The 18982-nt window shown below is 40.3% G+C and overlaps 1 protein-coding gene across 4 annotated transcripts in view; it reads left to right on the top strand.

Annotated features, from left to right (window-relative positions):
- The window catches only part of znf516 (zinc finger protein 516), a 64214-nt gene that overhangs the window by 30183 nt on the left and 15049 nt on the right, over positions 1–18982 (top strand). For all 4 annotated transcript variants that reach the window (XM_015377226.1, XM_015377224.1, XM_015377225.1 and 1 more), the window contains 2 exons: positions 12963–15042; positions 17474–18772. In XM_015377226.1, the coding sequence (XP_015232712.1) occupies positions 13290–15042; positions 17474–18772 (3052 nt within the window). In that variant the 5' untranslated portion in view covers positions 12963–13289. The remainder of the gene's footprint in view (positions 1–12962; positions 15043–17473; positions 18773–18982) is intronic.

Genomic DNA, 18982 nt, shown 5'->3' with positions numbered 1-18982 from the left:
TACTTTCACAAAAAAGTCTTCTTTAAGGAACCTTTGGCTTATTAATCGAAAAAATAGTCTGTAGATTAATTGATTTGCAAATTAATTGTTTGTTGCAGCCCTAGCTAAATTGTAATTCCAAAAATCTATTTGTTTTCGGAAACATTGCAATTTCTAACAAGCTCAAGTTTTTTCGATTTGAAAGTTTTTACTTTTGGTTGAAATCTTTTTTGGAGGGGTTGAGATTATTTTATTTCGCAAAACTACAACGGAAACAAGCAGTTGGAGGATGGTGGTGCTGCATATTTGAATTCATGAGTAATTTTTTATGTTTGTGACGATCAGTGATGAGCATTAGAGCCATGGCTGAAATATATCTTATGTGTTCACATCCAACTCTGCAATGTTGTTTTCAGAAAAAGAAGTGTCCAACCTTTTCTTTGTGATATGCGACAATTTGAAGAAGTTCATACCAACAGCTAGAGAACAGGAAGAGGTTCTCGGGACTCTTGTAAAATACACAAATGACCTTTGACTCCCTATGTGTTCACGTTTCGACCATAGGGTGTCGCCGTTACACTTTTATCATGTCATGTTTTATACCACCGTTACTAGAGTAAAGAAATGTATTTGAAATATATAAACAAACGACACTTAGCCTAGTAGCGGGAAAGTAAACCCTGGCTGCCCACCAGCTTTATAAGTGCGGAGGAAACCATCCACTAGCTTCTCTATTTCAGATGACAAGCCTAGTTGGATCGACTGTGACACATTTATGTTAACTGCATGAGTCAATCAAATTACACTCCCATTTGCTGTACATCATTGTCCTGCGTTCTTATTAACATGGCGACCAGAGGACGTGTAAACTTTCTTCACGACTTTGCCATTCTGCCTTAGAAAACAACAAAATAAAGCACTTTCATCAGAAAAAGTGACAGTTTGACAGACCGGTGGCCAGCGCTGAGGTCTTTGGTCTAATTACACTTCAAAAAGACTGATTTGGGCTTAGCTGCAGGGGCAGCTCAGAGAAGGAGACAGATGAGGAGGAGCACTGAGGAAGAAGAGGAGGAAGTTCAGTAGGAACCAAAGCGGACAGCGGAGAGTGATGGGAAAACAGATGGAGGTGTTTCAATTTAGACTTAAATCAAAAGCTGTTACCAGCAGTGGCCTCAATACTTTCTGGTAGGCTCTTGTTTCTGCCCCCATCTGCTCCCAGTCTGGAATATATATATGTATATATATATATATGTATATACGTTTACATGCATGGGTGAAAAAGGGCTCAGGATTTAACAAAAGGGTCTAAGATAGCATCAATGGGAAAGAAAACTATTCTTAGAAAAAAATAAACAAAAATTACCTCTCAGAATCACAACTGCTTGTTTTATGAAGCTTGACATCAATTTTTCACAGCAATGCAAAAAGATTTGATCAGTTATCGTACTACATTTGTTATATTTGATGTACTGAAAAAAAACAATAACCAAAAAGCATATCTTATTTCATCTTTGGCCTCAAAGTGAAAATGTGCAGCAGAACACTGCTGTGGCTGAGGAGTGGGCTGGGTGGAGTGGAGCAGTGTCTTTTTGGGCAGGAGCACCCAGGGGTTAACGAGCAGTGTGAGAAAAACAGACAGAGTTTGAGAAGAAGGGGGGAGGGAAACACACACATATATGCAAACACGCCATGAATCCCAGAGGAAGCAGAAGATGGTTTTTTCCCCTGAGAAAAGGCATTGCTTTTTGGCTGAGTATGAAGCTGAATTGTACCGGCAGGTAGTGCTGAGGCTTAATAGCAAAAGGCGTAAGAAATAGAAAAGTAATGATATTTTTCCTATATTTTTTTATAAAAAAGATTATTTAAGCGATTTTGTGTGAACTTCCTTTAGGCTTCTAAAATCGTATCTCTTATTTATTATAGTGTTTTATGTTGTTGAGTAGAATCCTTCTTGCATATAAGAACCATCCTCCTCTCCTGCTAACCCATCCAGTTACATATAACAGGACACTCTTGACTAAAACACCTGCCGTCTTCCACACACACATAAACAGAGACCCGATCCACTGTTTCTCTGCGTCTTCTCACGCTACCAGAACAGGCAAGCAAGATCCCCTCTCAGCCTATTTATCGGGGTGGGGGGGGAGACAGGGAGGACTCGCTCTATTGTTCTGGCCCAGTTTAAGGGATGGGGGTAGGCAGGGACGAGACCAGGGACAGGGATGGGAAATGGAGACCCCAACAATACCACAGAGCTCCCCCACTGCTCTTCCTGCTTATGAGAATGACCCGCTTTGACACAACAGGGAGTCAGAGAGTAAAACTATCCTTTAACTCAGTTGAAAGTGGACACCAAAGTGGTCAAAGATCGGGTTCAAGAGCAGTACCTGTCTAGGAGGGAAGTTTGAATCTAACCAGATAAAGTTAACAACTCCTTTCCTTGTAGGAGTGGCACTCTCATTTTCCTGTTCTTTAGGTCAGATTAAAAAAAGAATATTGTTATATTAAATTGATTCCTTTTGTTTTCAAAAGCATTAGAATGCTAGTCTGCAATAGCTTTTAGGGACATCTACGTTATCAAATTGACTATTTTTCCCAACACTTATTTCCCTAAAAAAATGTTTTTGTGGTATTAAATATTGTTTATAAATCACTTGCATGACAAAGGTGCATCAGTGTAATGCTGGACGCCTTGTTTTTTGTGAAGTTTTGGATCTGCTAATATAGATTCTACGATCTTTCTTGGATTTTTACAGGTACGTTTTTTCTAGACCTCCTGCATTGAGCCGACATGAACCTAAGTAAAACAGGGATTAACAGTTCTTATAAAGGAAAGATAAGATTGGAGGTTGTTTTTCAGAGTAATGATTTAGGGATGGGGCAGTGACAGAAGGGGGAAGACATGTCACAAAGGTCAGGAACTGAAACTTGGACAGCTCTGTGGAGGACTAATGATTTCCTTGAATAGGGCAGCTGGTCCAAGGCTTTGTCACATGCTGCCCCCTAAAACTTAACTCTTAGATTTCCAAAATACTTCTAACTTTACTAAAATGAAAATATGTAACGAGATTAAAGTGGAAATATCTCAAAGCAGTGTTTTTCAACCATGGTCCTGAAGGCACACTGCCCTACATATTTTAGATCTTTCTCTGCTTTCAACACATCTGATTCAGATGAGGGCAGTTAAGCAAACCCTGTTTATCTGCTATCAATTGATATCAGGTCTGTGAAAACTGGGAAACATCTAAGACATGCAGGACAATGTATCCCGAGTGAAGAAAAAAAAAATACGTCTAAAGAATAATCAAAATTAAGCCTTCCTGTTACCTGCTGAAAACATTGCTCTCTCTAGAATTTCTGCTTAAATGAAATGCTGCCATTACAATCAAAATGCTGCTCTTGTTAAAGGAGAAGTTCGGTTTTTTACACTTTAAGCCCATTTTCTGTAGTGTCCAGGATGAAATCGAATGATCGACACCAAAATTTTGACAATTGGTCCTGTCTCTGCTTTTTGGCTCATTTAGAATCCCCCCCTGGCTGCTTTAGAATGGCTTGCATAGAGCATGTCCGATAATGTCCTTAAAACAACCTTAAACGTTCTTTTTTTTAAATATGCTACTCACCGTGTCGTCAGCGCTGTTCAATGACGTTCCAAAAAAAGTTTCGTGAAGAAAAAACGTTCCTGTAGTGTTTTATTTAGCATTTTGTAAATCCCATTGAGTTCTGTAGGAATAGTCAATATTCCGCTGCCACCGGAACGGAAATGGGGCCTGTTTACACAGTTGTAGTCTTTTCGCTTCACTCTGTGTACTCCGACGTCGAGAATCAAGAATCCACCTTTCGTATTCCATTTTCAGAGTTTTTTAAAGTGTTTAACAGAGACGTTAGCACCTCGACGTCGGAGTACACAGAGTGAAGCGAAAAGACTACAACTGTGTAAACAGGCCCCATTTCCGTTTCCGGTGGCAGCTGAATATTGACTATTCCTACAGAACTCAATGGGATTTACAAAATGCTAAATAAAACACTACAGGAACGTTTTTTCTTTACGAAACTTTTTTTGGAACGTCATTGAACAGCGCTGACGACCCGGTGAGTAGCATATTTAAAAAAAAGAACGTTTAAGGTTGTTTTAAGGACATTATCGGACATGCTCTATGCAAGCCATTCTAAAGCAGCCAGGGGGTGATTCTAAATGAGCCAAAAAGCAGAGACAGGAGCAATTGTCAAACTTTTGGTGTCGATCATTCGATTTCATCCTGGACACTACAGAAAATGGGCTTAAAGTGTAAAAAACCGAACTTCTCCTTTAAATAACATCTTACATCAGTGTCATTTGAAGCCCTATTAGTGATGCTGTACTTAACAAAACTTTGAGTCTTCCTCTGTCAGTATTAACTTACACTCTAAAGAGTGTTGCTGTTACCATGTATTGCATGATAGTTTGTTCAATGGTAATAAAAGATGGTATATTTAAATTTTTTTTTAATTCAGTCAGAGCAGGATAAGCTGTCAATTTGACAACTGGTGAGATTTCTCAGTTTATGTCTAGAATGATGTCAGGTGCCATTTTGAATCTGTAGGATGTGCTGGAATCCACAAGAAACACTTTTTTGAAACAAGCTAAATTTTCCAGATTGCCTCCCTGTACTTCCCCGTCTTCCATGGCTGACACATTTCTCAGCCAAAAAAAAACAACAAAAAAAGTTTTTCATATGTGTTTTTTTTTCCTTAGCTTGTAGATGTGTGTATTTGTGTGTATTTCTTGAATTTTTTTCAGCTGCGCTTTACTTTTCTCTCTGCATACAGCAGACCTCTTTGTCTGCTGGTTTTGAGCAGGGCGGGAGGTGAAGAGCAGTTTGTTCATAATGGATTATTGATTGGTCTGAGAATACACTGCCTATGCACTGCGTTGGTGTGTGTATGTGTGTGTGTTTTATACTCCATAGATCCCCTCTGTCTTTCTGAATGTCTCCACTTTATGCGCAACTGTACAGAGGAAAGCAAAGATTTTTTTTTTTGTAAAGTGCTCTATGTATGTTCCATGAACCGATGTGTGTGTTAGTGTGTGAGCACCTCTGTGGACAGATCGTCCAGCGTTCAATGCTGCCTGTATGGAACAGTGTTAAAAGCAGGCAGTGTTTGTATGTGGATTTTGAAAAGACTTATGCAGATAAAATTAAAAGCCCCCTCTGTTTTGTGTCTTGACTTCTCATGTATGCCCGCGTTTGTGTGGCTGTTCCTACAGGGGTTTCAGTTTTTAGTTTCTCTTAACTGCGATTTTTGTTTTTTTAAGTTCCTTATCCTCTGTGCCGACGATATGTGGGAGGAAGAAAGATCCGCATCATAGCTTAAGGATGTCCCATGTGAGTGCAACTGAGAGTCATTACCAATGATGAGGTGACAGAGGGAGTGAGTCAGTACCTTGTGAAAACCAATCTCCAAACCCCCCCTGGGTGCAGGGGATTTGTGCCCTGCCTCTAAGATGACTGCCATGGTGAAGAACTGACCTGACTGAATGAGGGCTTTTTTCAAAATATTTCCCCCCCAAAAAAAACAAACTACTGAAATATTAACTTGCAATATATTGCAATGTGTATTCTGTAAGCAGAATTTATGTCCTCTAGAGGGAGCTGTGGAGAGATCCATTGAGTCAACACGGCTTCAGAGTATTTAAATAGTGTCAAAGTACAACAACTCACCTTAAGAAACTTCACAAAAATAATTTAAAAAATAATTGAAAATTAGACAAATAAGCTGACTGCATCTAGTCATTGACTTTGCAGGATTCACTTCTGGATGTTCGAGGCTTTCACAGTAGACATTCGCTTGTGTTTTTTGTGAGCATGCATACAGTGACAGTGGAGGGGAAAACATACCTTTAAGCAGGCAGAACCTCCAGCAGAAACAGGCTCAGTGTGAGCGATCTTTTGGCGGCCAGAAATGTTTCATAGGGGTGGTAAGATGGGGCAACTAAAACTCTTGGGGTGGCACAGCGAAACCAAAAGCCATAATTTCAGGGTTTGAAATTAGAAACACCTACTGATATCTTGGTTTATTGTGTGATTTTTTATGTTATGTCCCTAGAAGTGCATGATGGGTTGAAATGCTAAACTGATGCTACTAAAGGTTACACTGGCCAGTGGGGTGGCCAGGGCATAGCACAGGGAGGTTGTGGCCACCCCCTGGTGGAGTCACTGGGGGGTTAAAGGAGAACCCACAGACACACAAAAGGAACGTGGAATGACTGATACGGCAATACTTCCTGCGGTAAAGAAGGTAATGGTAAGCTAGTTCTATAGAAAAAAAAAGTTAAACAGATGAGCTCTAAGCAGGGGTTTAATTTCAACGGGTGAAATAAAGGGCACAGTTAATAACAGTAAAAGCTGAGTCCATAGCAATGTGTAAGAGAGAAACAAGGCTAAATACTGAAAAAAAGGCCAAACTTTATATTCTATAATGGAAGTTGTTGACGGCAGCAGCTGGTGCCTCCCTCCAGGATGGTGTCAAAGCCAAACACAGCGTCGGGCTGGATTATGCTACTATGACGAGAGAAAAATAGACAGATGGAAGTCAAAGATGAGCTTAAGCTTGTTAGATTCTCCACAAGAAGCAGGACTTTTTATTTCTCACTCTCAGTTGCAAGAACGAAATAATGTCATTTTGCTCTCCTGGCCTTGTTTTGTTTTGAGTTATCACTGTTTTCACTTTTTCTTCACACGACCTCTAGTAGAGCTTCTTTCCTCAAATGTCCCGAAAACATTTGTTTGATTGATTAGGGTTCAGAGGGATGCTGTTAAGTGGGAAAAACGGATAATTTTCCCCTTCAGGTGTGGAAACACATGCAATGATCTGTTCTGTAATGGATGGTTCAAGGATTGGCTGGCAGAGGCAGTGGAAAAATATAAACTATTGCATGATACCTTTTCTTGAGGAAGTTATACAAAGCATTTATTGTAAGAACAAATTAATTGGCTCTGTGTAAAATAGAAGAATAATATAGCAGAGTGAGGAAAGATCACAGTAGTCTGTCTAGGTCCGACAAGTCTGTATCAGACATATAAGTCAGATTCTTTAAGGTTCCACCTCACATCTTAGAGGACTTGAAATAGTTGCTGCTAACATTGTGGTGCCAGAAAGCACGGCGGACATTAAGGGTAAAGAGGGGAGAAAATTATCATAATGTCTAAGATTGTCTCAGTCAAAGGTTGTATTTATAAAAAAACAAATGCTTACATATTTTTTGGGAGGATGGGTTCACAAATTGGATTGCCACATAATAAAATGTATTAATATATCTCTTAAAGTAACACTTGATAATGGATAACATTTTCAGTACTGCAGAGATTTATTAAGGTAATGGCGTAGACAAAATTTGAGAAACAACAGAGCGACCACTTTTATATAAATAATAAATTAATATTACATATTTACAACCCATCTATGAGAAAATCATCTGTTTATATTCTATTCAGTCGAGAGGACAACACTTGTTGATGGAAGGATGTGTTGAAGACTAACAGAACAAGTCATGTGTTGAATGGGTCGCTGCATGTCTTAACTATAGACCTGCTCCATGCAAATCCTTGCAGTAGCAGCCTCGTTTGGTGTCTGTGTTTCTGGAAATTTTGCGTCATCATTTCTGTGGTAATAGACTGGAGTCAGCAGAGTAGGTTCCAATGGGCTCTGACTAATTTCTGGTTGAGAAAACATGAAACTGTTTGATTACTGAGTTATCTGTTTAAACATGGGAACCGTACCAGTACTGTAAAGTTTAAGAAAACAAAAAAACAAAAAACAGAATGAATGTTATTATACAATCTATGCAAAAAATGAGTCTAATAAGAATTGTTTTAATTACATTGGGTTATGAAAGGTTTAGCGTGTTGCTATGAACTGGATGTAGGAGGCGAAAAATGGTAGGTGGGTATGAACTGGCCTGAAGCTTTTTGAGTAGGTAAAAACAAACTAAACGCTGTAAACAGGTCCTCTTCTAGGCGTTATGGACAATTTAACCCTGCTTGTTTCAAGATTCACTCCAGATGTGGACCTCACAAGTCCTCCCCTAAGAGAAATAGGGAGGCTGCATTGTAAAGGCTGCGTATGGATGGGAAAATGTGAGCGGATTTCCTGCTCCTGCCTGTCCTCCACCCACTATGGCTCAGTGCTCAGTTAGCAGAAGAGGAGAGATTGAGCTTGTTCGGACAGAGGTGGGAGGGGAAGCAGCGGGGTCGGGGTTGCAGTTTGTTTTTCTTTGACACAGCAGTCATCATCATCTGAGCGTAAGGCTCCATTCATTCCCAGTGACTCATGATAGACCTGCTCAAGTGTCCATTAGTGGTAAGGTGCTCTATTGAGGTTTGGCAGGTCACGGTGTTTAGGAGCGATTATCTTCCTGCAGACTCAGAGAAATAGGTGTTAAATGTTGGGATGAGGAGAGCATTCACTCATAGGGATAAAATATCAAGTTGAGGAGTTGGAATTAAACGTCGTCATCCCTTCCACCTTCTTCAATCTGACTCTGTGGACAACTTGTGATTAGGACTGGCATTATTTTTTTGTAAGCGAAATACAGGTTTTACATCAGTTTTCTTGTGAAACAATTGAAGCATTTCTTCCCGGTGATTAGTAATGTTGCTCATCTCTCCTGGACAGTTTACCCCTCTATAAGCCAATGTATTTTTATTTTTTTTGTCTTTAGCCACAGTGTTTGAGGGGCCCGCATTGTTTCCCCTCTAGTGGATAATCTGATTACATTTCAATTTGCACATGTGACTGTCTGGTAGAGGACAGGCTTACTGCTGCATCGTCTGACCGCTGGTCAGCAAGGCTATTTAATGAGAAGATCATTATCCACTGATGTTAGCACCACAACCAGAAGAAATGAGGATGTATTAATGACTAACATTAGGATGTCGAGACAGAGTAGATGAGTTATTGGTTGGTTGGAACTTTTTCATTTTTTTTGCTGTTGTGCCAATCATCACCTGAGGACACTATTGAGAGTTTGTAAATGTACCATTTATTGTGGTATCAAAATTTTATTCTGAAAATGAAGAGAAATCCAGATTTTAATAGAAGAATTTTCTAATGTTGAAATGTTTGATTACAAAACTACTCACACAGTAATATGTGGACATGTTACAATAAAATAAATAATAATTAAAATAAATCCAGAGTTTAAGTATTACTTTTTTAAGTTAGTAATCAATCCCTTCTTGTTTCTATTGGAAATGGGTTGGAGCTCATCTGCCTGGCTGTGTCTTTCCTAGACAGATCTGGTTGACCTTTTGCATTTCTGCTTCTTTCTGTATGTCTGTTTCTGCCTCCTTGAACCCCAGTCGGCCTCTGCAGATGACCGCTCACACTGAGCCTGGTTCTGCCAGAGGTGACTTCCTGTTGAAAGGGTGTTTTCCTCTCCACTGTTGCTGCATGCATGTTTGGTGTGAGGGATTGCAGAAGAGTCAATGAAAAAATGCAAGCGAAAATAATTGCTGCCGGCTAATCCAGGAGGAGCATGTTTTGAAAGTAAAAGACTTGTTGCAATCAGCTGATTTTTAAATAAAAGAAACTTTTAACCAATCTAACTGTAACATGCCTTGAAATGATATGTGTTGTGAATTGGCACTATATCAATAAACTTAATTGAACTGAATGGGTTAGAATGTTTACATGACATAGAGGCCTGTTTGTGTTTGGCACTTCTCAAAATGCAAAACACAAGAGACCATGTCTTTTAAGAGTAAGGCACACGATTGACCCTTAAAAAATAGGAAATGTTTATTATTAGAAAAAGGTACAAGCAGTTTTAGGCAGTCAGAGCAATGACTAAAAATCTCAAAACAACTGGAACTGTGACTGTGGAAGAAGAAGAAACACAAATCTCTAAAGCCTAATTTTAAATAGAAATGCTATGTTTTGAATTAAAATAAAAACCAAACAAAAAAAAAAATCTGTACAACAGTGACAAAGGTACACCTGTGAAGTTTGTCTGGGATGACAGCGTAAAAAACATCTGATGTCCATTTTTAAGAATGCTTTGATTCTGTGTGGGCATTTGGCTCCCAAAATTCCCATATAAACTTAGTTTCTTTGAGATAACCAGCACATGGTCAAAGAAACTCTGATGTTCTTGATCAGAAGACCAAAACATTTTTCAAAAGTTGTGGTCAAAATCAGCACAAAAAAAAAGCACAGGTATGGAACTCCAGTCCTGCACTAGTGTTTTGCTACTTTTAGAGGTCTCTGCTTAGTCGTACTTAGTCCAGTCCGACACTTTCCTCTTTTCACTTCAGCCCACAGATTTTCAATAGGATTTAGGTCTAGAGACTCAGATGACTTAAGAAAAGTGATGTAGTTAACCCAAATTATCGAGGGTAAGTATCCAGCAAGTTAAAGATATTCCATGGTCCAACGTGCCTTCATCTAAGGAATCTGGAAAGCCTGTCTGCAACCTGTGGAGTTAATTCATCCTGGATTATATTTCTGTATGATGGTTTATCAATCACAATAATGCTTTGCCTTCTTTAACTGTCTGCTTTCCTGATAAATAGAATGCAGTTAACTAAATTTACCACAAAAGAGAGAAAAAGGATTTCTTATGTATAGAAGTAAAAAGTCAGCTCGTTTTTGTTTGCAAAGAGAATGCATAAGTACTTTTATTTTCATAAGTTTGTTATTTGCTAAATACCTATCAAACTGGGTATGGCTACAAGTCTGTTTGTTAATTGAGTCTGTTACTTTAGATTATTCACAAAATGTTGTTGCATCTTTCAAAAAATGAGCAGGGTTATTATAGATTGGGTAAATGACAGAGCTCACAAATATGAAACTTTAGCTTTTACAGAGGAACAAAATCTTTTCTGGATTGTCGCTACCTTTAAATATCATCCTAAAAAAAGAAATCCAGTGCCAGTGATGTCTTATGGGATTGCTACATGGAGGTATACTTACACAGAAGCTGGCAATATTTACATGGAAATTGGTCTCGTGTGAAACATGAAGAGAGAACATTTCTGGTAATAGCTGATACCAGATAGAAAAGAAAATTAGTAAAACTTTGTCGCTGCAGAAGTTGCAAGGTTTGTGCTCCTTTTACTTTTAGTTTAAAATAGCTTTTCTATATGACTAAAATCCCCATACCTGTTCCGTCCTTATTATGTGTTTTATACAGGAAGCTGATTTGTAGTTCACCTACCTCCATTTCTCATTTAAACTATTGTTAGACTGTCTATCGAAACCTCCTCAATGCAAACAGGACTTCCCTTTATAAGTTCCCTGGAATTTATGCCCCATAAGCAGCTGTGACATTTTTACATTTGAATTATTTTAGGATGGAACGCGTGTGCATCAGTCTGATGCCTATCTGACTTGTTTTTTTTAGTCTCTGGGACAAACTAATCTAAATTGCAACTATATAAAGACCCTTAGAAAATGATTTACTGCAGGTAAATATCAAATGCTTCAGCCTTTTAAAACAGAACCTCATATGAAATGTTCAGAGCTATCGCATAACTCCCCTTTAACATTGAAGAACATCTGAGTATCGGCATAACAAACCCTGAGAGCAAATTATTTGGGTAGAAAACTGACAATGTACCATTTGAAAATACTGAGAAATCAGTTTGAACAAAAGTAAAACACTGCATCCATTGTAAGACATTGTGATTTATGCAGGTACCGTAGGGCCCATTGTCAGTTTGTAGGAATTATTATCTTTTTTTAGGTCTCTCTCAGTTACTAGGAGGTCCAGATTTAATAACATATTGTTTCCAAAGAATGTCAGATGCATCTGAACTCTTGGCTGTGGCACTTTTTGCTCACTGAATGCAAGCTTAACCTGGAACAATCCCGGAATACCATTCAGACATTTTCAAGCAGCCTATATCGGTATAGATAGATAAGAGACTGGTGCAAGGGTAGTCATTTTCATAGCAAGAATTTAAGACATATGATTGTTCTCCTCCCCCACCTTATCCTCTTGTGATTATGATCAATTATCCACTTGTAATTAGAGCCTGGCAGTAACTGAGCTTATGGGCTCTGACACTGTGTAATAGCCTGTAATAATGTTGTCAGTCACATTTCATATAGTCCATGTGCAAAGGGAGGCTTTCCATAGAAATTTCTTTAAATGTTTCCAGTGCGTTTTATAGGAATTGCTGACATAATTGTAAAAAGTGCCCTTTTGATCAATTACCCTATTGATTTTCAGATAAATAGGATTAAGTGTGCATTTATTCTGAAGATTGTTAGTCAAAAGAAAAAAAAAATACAAAGCACAACAGGAAGTTGTGGGTTTGCAAGACCCTCTGAAAAATGGTGCTCAGATTTTTCTCTTATTAAGAAAAGTAAGGTGATCTGATTTCAAACAGCCTATCTCTATTTCTCTTTCTGTTTGACTTGCGCTCCGACCTTATTCAGACTCCCGTTTGAAAAACGGAGCAAAGCAAACTGTCTGAAGAGCCACTTCCTGTTGTGTACTTTAGATCCTTGTCATGTGATAGCGTCAGTTGAGGCAGGCGTGTGCGAAGCAAGCGTGGGGAGGGAATGGGGTAGCACTGCTGCGGATCTTGCTGATGTGCACACAACAACCCTCCCCTCCTACCCCCCAACACACACACATACACACACTCTCCACTCCTACCTCAGCCATCACCCTGATTGTGTAAATTGTCGACTCAGCCGCTGTGGCATCAAGACCCCCCCACACCACCCCCTCCCAGTGCCCCGCACCACTGAAGCACAGATCCACCACATAGACCTGAATACCAGTGGTGCTGAATAGAAATTTGAGGATGGTACATCTAAATTCACTTTTGCTGCATCTGGCGTTACTTGACTACCTTACAATACATTTTTGGCCTACCTACCTGTGTAAAAAGATATCTGATTTGCATTGTAAACTCTTCCGCTAAGATGGTCTAGATTTACTGACATTTTCCCCTGTTTGCCTTCTCTCTTGTCTCCTTATTACTCTACAGGTCCTGTGACGTGTGGAAATGCACTAGAGCAAAGGTCGACAAAGCCAACACAATGAGTACCAAAAGAGTTTTGGATGAACAGAATCTATGACAAAACCTCTTTTGCTGACAATGACAATCAGAACCTAAAAAGGAAAATGATATGTTGAGTTTCTACTTGAGCAGTGAGGTACCAAGTTTATTGACTTCATGATTGAGGGCTGTGTTTGTAATTTTACCTGACAAGGAGATAAAGATATCCCTAGATGTACCTCTCTAGATAGCGGTGATTTCCACTGTTAATAAGCTTGTGAACCACCAGGTACACAAGGTAGTTCTAGACATACCATGAATCCTAGAGACAGTGTAGATGTCATGGAGACCCAGGAAAAACTGACTGTCAAAAAAGCCAATCCTGGAAAGGAGTTGGAGGGTGAGGATGAGAAAATTCCAGAGGCTTATAACTGCAACATCTGTGGACGCAGCTTCCCTTTCCTCAGCTCTTTCTCGCAGCATATGAGACGCCACACTGGTGCGCGCCCATATAAATGCCCCTACTGTGACCACAGGGCATCTCAAAAGGGCAACCTCAAAGTCCACATCCGCAGCCACAAACTGGGCACACTGTCCAGCCATCACTCTAATGAAGATGAAGAAGGTGGGGCAGAGGAGGAGGAGACGAAGGTTTCTGAGGGACTGGATGGGGGCACCAGTCCGACCAAGAGCAGCTCTGCCTGTAACAAGATGATCAACGGGGATGCTAGTGAAGAAAGTCGGAGAAAAATGCCAGCCCGGAGCATGAAAAGGGAAAAGTCTGTGACCAACCAAAGGCCGTACTGTTGCCGCTTATGTGGGTATGAGGCCCTGCGGGAAGACCAGCTACTAAGCCACATTGAGAAAGTCCACATAACAGCCGATGCAGAAGACGACACGGTCATTGTTAAGGAAGAGGTCATGGCCGAACCCGAGACCATCCAACCACCAAGCGACGGCACATTCCCCTGTGAGACCTGTGGCCAAGTTTTCAGCCAGGCATGGTTTTTAAAATCGCACATGAAAAAACATGCCGGAATCCTAGACCACTGTTGCCGAATATGTGGAAGAAGGTTCCGCGAAGCTTGGTTTCTTAAGTCTCATATGAAAACCCACAATGCCAGGTCTAGGTCTCGCTCCAAAGCAGATTCAGCAGAGCCTCCCACCACTATAAACGACGTAGCCCAGGATCCTGAATTCGGGACACCCTCTGTTACATCTGTTTATCAGATGTGCTCCAAATGTGGAAACCTTTTTCACAGCAAAGAGAGCCTGAGAGCCCACGATAAGGTTCACAGTCCTAAATGTGGCAGAAAATCCCCACTCCACTGCCAGTCTACTGATGATGAAGATTCACCAGCTGCTAAGAGACGTTTCCTTGATTACTTTAATTTACAATGCATTCATGTGAACAAGCTGGATGAAGAGGACAGTGAGAAAAGGACTCTTGGTCAGAGGATTCCAGAACTAGATCCAATTTGTAGCTACCAGGCTTGGCAGTTGGCTACTAAAGGAAGGGTCATGGAGCCAGTGGAGCCAAGTTACAAAGCATCATATGGAGGAGGAAGCATGGAGGTCGAAGCCCTCACAGAGGCTTCAGTAGTTTACGAGAAGGAGAACAGCTGCTTTGTCCTGCAAAGCCAGGAAAAACGCAGCTCAGGGAGACGCAGCAGCTCAGGGTTGGGAAGCCACGCATCTTCAGGAGACAGAACACCAGAGAGCCTCAGCGATTCCGAGTACCGCCCCTCAAGTCGACAGGACAGAAGACGACCGTCCCAGTCGCAAGCTTCTTCTTCCAAGGGCAAGGAGTGCTTTGAGTGTGGCAAGATGTTCCGCAGCCGGCATCAGATGATGGTCCACCAACGGGTCCATAGAAAGGATGGAGGCAAGGCACCGCCAGGAGACAAGGAAAGACCTGCAAGAGATGATCAATGGGGCCCCACCAGTGATCCAGAGTCTGGCTCACCAAGCAGACCCAGCACCCCTGGTTACGGAGATTCTCCTCCTTCATCGGCGCTTGGAGACCAGGCTTCAGAGATGGGAACTTCAAACTCTGCAGAGACTCCAGGTTAGTCAGCAACCGTTGGGATGTGTGTCTTTTCCTATATGCACAACAACAACAAAAATCCTCTATTTAAAAAGGCGTAGAATAAAACAAAAAAAAAGAACAAAACACAGTGTAATTAGAGATAAAGATAGAGACATTTTTGGTTAATATTTGCCTTATGGTATCCTTTCTGCTGCTTTGCAGTAGCTGTTAAAATGAACACACTGTCAGCAGTTTCAGACAACTGTAGACCCTATTAAGTCTCCCACTCTATACCTCGGCCACTCTATAAACAACTGTTGATGAACAATGCTTGTCTAATCAGTTTCTTTGAAGTGGGAACTGGAGCCACCATGTGCACAAATTTTGAAACTGCATCAGCGTGAGATTACACCATTAAAAACAGTGCTGGATAACAATGCTATCAAATATATCTCACAGCTTCTAGTTCCGCTGAAGAGTTCATAGACAGCAGTGACATTGTAATGTTTTTAATAGTGCTGCAGAGCTAACAGTTTAATAAAACCTCTTATGCCTGCTGGCATGTGAGCTGGAAAAACAGCATTTTCAGAATGCCAGTCATTTTTTTTTCAACCGTATAATCCAGTGAATGCACAACATTGATGGATAAACAACTAGCATGGACAGTGATGTATTCCAAATGAGGTATTTATTTGAAATTTGTGTTTAACTTTATGGTTCCTCCTTTTTTCTCAAAATCATTCATCAAAATCGGATATATTCTGTTCTGACGCTGATGTTCAAAAATAGCTGCAACATTTTTTCAGACCCCATTGAGCTGTGTGCTATTTCAGGTCTTCCTGTCTCAGGAACCCCCCAACCCCCCACCCCCTTCATATCTGAGTGTGAATATTCTTTTCAGACATTTTATAACTTTTAGCTACTTGTGTGACTTCTTATGTTAATGTTAAATTGGTATAGTAAAGAGGCTAAAGAGGGGGAAATAATTAAATGCCATTGTTGCAAAGGATTTCATGGAAGGGACATGTCCTTACTAGTAATTAGTTAAAGTGCAGAAAATGTTGCCTTCTTGTTTTATGCCGAGCTGATCATGCAGTACAGACATGAGAAGTGAGCATGCATTTCTTGGAAAACTACTCTTGGAATAATTGTATTGTCCCAATGGCAACTTGTTTCCTGACTTTACTACACTGGTTCACTTTGAAAACCATATTCCAATTGCATGGATATGGACGCCATCATGTGGACAATAGAGTGAACAGCATTTCAGAGACAAATTCAAATAAACATGTACCACAAAATGCTTATTTTGATGGCTTAAATGAAGGCCAATCTAATAAACACAAAAAGTTAACTTGCACTAATATCTGAAAAAAAAATGTATTCTATAACAAATTCATAAAAGATAGAGTGAAAGATTCGCCTTTTTTGTTAAAACATAACCTTATATCATTACTGCTGATACAGGATTTTTGATTTTTTTTTAAATTACCTTTTTAAGTCTTTAACTTAGCTTATTAAATTCTCTTCCAACTTAATTTACAGTAGATAACATATAATTCCAGGGCTTATTTAATTGATATCTTGCTATGTGAAAGTTTGTAACAATTTATTACTCATTTAAGTGTTTATTGTGCATTCAAAATTTAATTCATGCTAATAATGCTTTGATTGCAATGTAGTAACTTATTGTAATTGAAATGCAATAATAATAATTAATATAACAATTTAAATATATAGTTAAACAGCTAAGGCTTAGCCTTTTAGGAAGAAACTAGTGAGTTTTCTCTGTTGCTCGCCTTATTTATTGCACACTAAACACTCTGAATGAGTTCTAAAGCATTAACAAATTAATCAATAACATACCTAGAAACTGTGTATAAGCATCTATAAGGGATGCCTTATTGTAAAGTGGTACCAGTATATTCAATACCTGTTCAAAGGCAGTCATTTCTTTAAAGGTACTTCTAAAGAGACACATATTAGATGTTTATATTATTTAATGTTATTTCTTTAGTGAATATATTTGTATACAGCGGATGTTGTGTTTTCTTTTATACACACATATGTATTTAAATGTTTACAGCTCTGCTGTCATCTCAGTCAATTATAATAACAGTAATAATATTAATATTAATAATAAAACAAATACTGAAAACGTAATAGAACAACCCTCATCAAGACATCAAGTTAGAATCGGTTAATATTAACTCAATATTTTAAAAAGAAACTTAACCAATATGTGTTTTGTATTTGTATGTGAGGTGAGGTTTGGAACTAAAGCAGATCATTAGATTTAATTTTCTGTAGATCTAGACTGCCCCTTGGTGGTTAGTTTGTAGAATTACATCCATATAAAGTACAAATGAAACTGAAGGATTGTTACTGGGGTTATTTTGTGTTACAGATTGGAACATTCAATGTTGTTCAGTTAGTAGTTCCTGAAATTTATGTTTTTTGTCTTTTTTAGATGAAAAACCATACATCTGCAGCCTTTGTGACTTTGTTACTCAAGACTCACAGGCCTATGTCACTCATGTTCGAGTCCAACACTCCAAAGACAGATGCAGCCCTGTCCCCAGTCCAAACTCCAGCTTAGGCAGAGAGACCCTCTGTGATTACCCCAAACAGAAGAAAGCGTTTAACCCTGGGCTAAAAACCTCCTCTAATGCTTACCTGTCTAAGCGCCCCTCTCTGTCGGATCCCAACATGATTCCTATGGATTTATGTGTGAGAGCCAACGGCATCAGGGGCACGGTCTCTATAACTTTAGATAAGAAGAACCTCCTAAGCCATAAGTGCTCCTTCTGCTCTCACTCCAGCCGATACCCAGAGGTGCTCTGGATGCATCAGACCGTGGCTCACCGCATCAATAGCAGCAGCTCCAATCTAGCTCCTAAATGGGCTCTTAAAAACAGCTCCAAGAGCTCCAGGGACGTCTCTTTGTCCTCCAAGAGACGCACTGGACCACCTCCTGTCCTGGAAGGGAAAGAATGTCAGCCGTTACCTTCGCTGGCACGCAGCCAACGCACGAGGCCCCCCACCTCCAGTGAGGTGGTAAAGAGGAGCCGACCAGTGAGTCATGCAGCCACTCCACCATCATCATCATCTACACCTTGTACTCCATCCTCGAGAGGATCTTCATCTGCATCAGGCACCCAGGCTGGGAGACTTCCTGTACGGCCTGTCAGCAGTACCAGCCACAGCGCCATCAAACCCACAGAGGACCAGAGTCACCGCTTCAGACCCAAGGTTGACATCTATCCTAGAGTCACCGCTCAGGCATCCTCTGGCTCTTTGGAGAAGAACACCGGAAGTCGCTTTCGAACCCCTTCACACACCCTCAGCTCCTCTGCAGCTTCCAAGACAGCTGACCGCTACATGATGCCACAGGAGGGACTAGGCTTCATGCTGACCAACAAACACGGCCTGGCAGAGTACAGCCGAGCTCGCGGCTCGCCAAATCAACCGCTCCCCACTTCCCAAAGCCACAGTCGGCCAAACCCTTCAAGGCCTAGCTCCATCAACCACTGTTTGCCCCAAACGCACAACTACGGCGTCTCCCAGACACAGGGAGCCGTTGCTCAGACCTCCTCCTCCTCTTCCTCAATTCCTTCAGAGAGCCGTAGGGAGGTAAAGCAGGAGCCAAGTGCAGAGATGCCAGAGATGCCAGCTGACGTCCTGGGCTTCCTCAAGAACTACAGCCCTCATGAGCTGGCTGCTCTCTACCACCGCTGGGGTGCAGCCAACACTCTGATGGACCCCACAGGTAGCAGTTAATCATTATTTACACATTTAATTAAAACATTTCCTTTTATGTGAATATATTGTTTCTGCTTTTATGTAATAAAACAAATACTCTCTCACATAAAAATCAACATCATTATCTAACATCCAAAATCGCTTCAAGCATCTGAGCTCAGAGGAAATGTCAAGTGTCAGAAGGAGTAAAGAAATATTTAGAGTAGGCAGCCTGTTT

This window comes from Cyprinodon variegatus, unplaced genomic scaffold (assembly GCF_000732505.1).
Source record: "Cyprinodon variegatus isolate N-32 unplaced genomic scaffold, C_variegatus-1.0 Scaffold149, whole genome shotgun sequence".
NCBI classification, from domain to species: Eukaryota; Metazoa; Chordata; class Actinopteri; order Cyprinodontiformes; family Cyprinodontidae; genus Cyprinodon; species Cyprinodon variegatus.
This window is presented reverse-complemented; position numbering and strand designations above follow the sequence as displayed.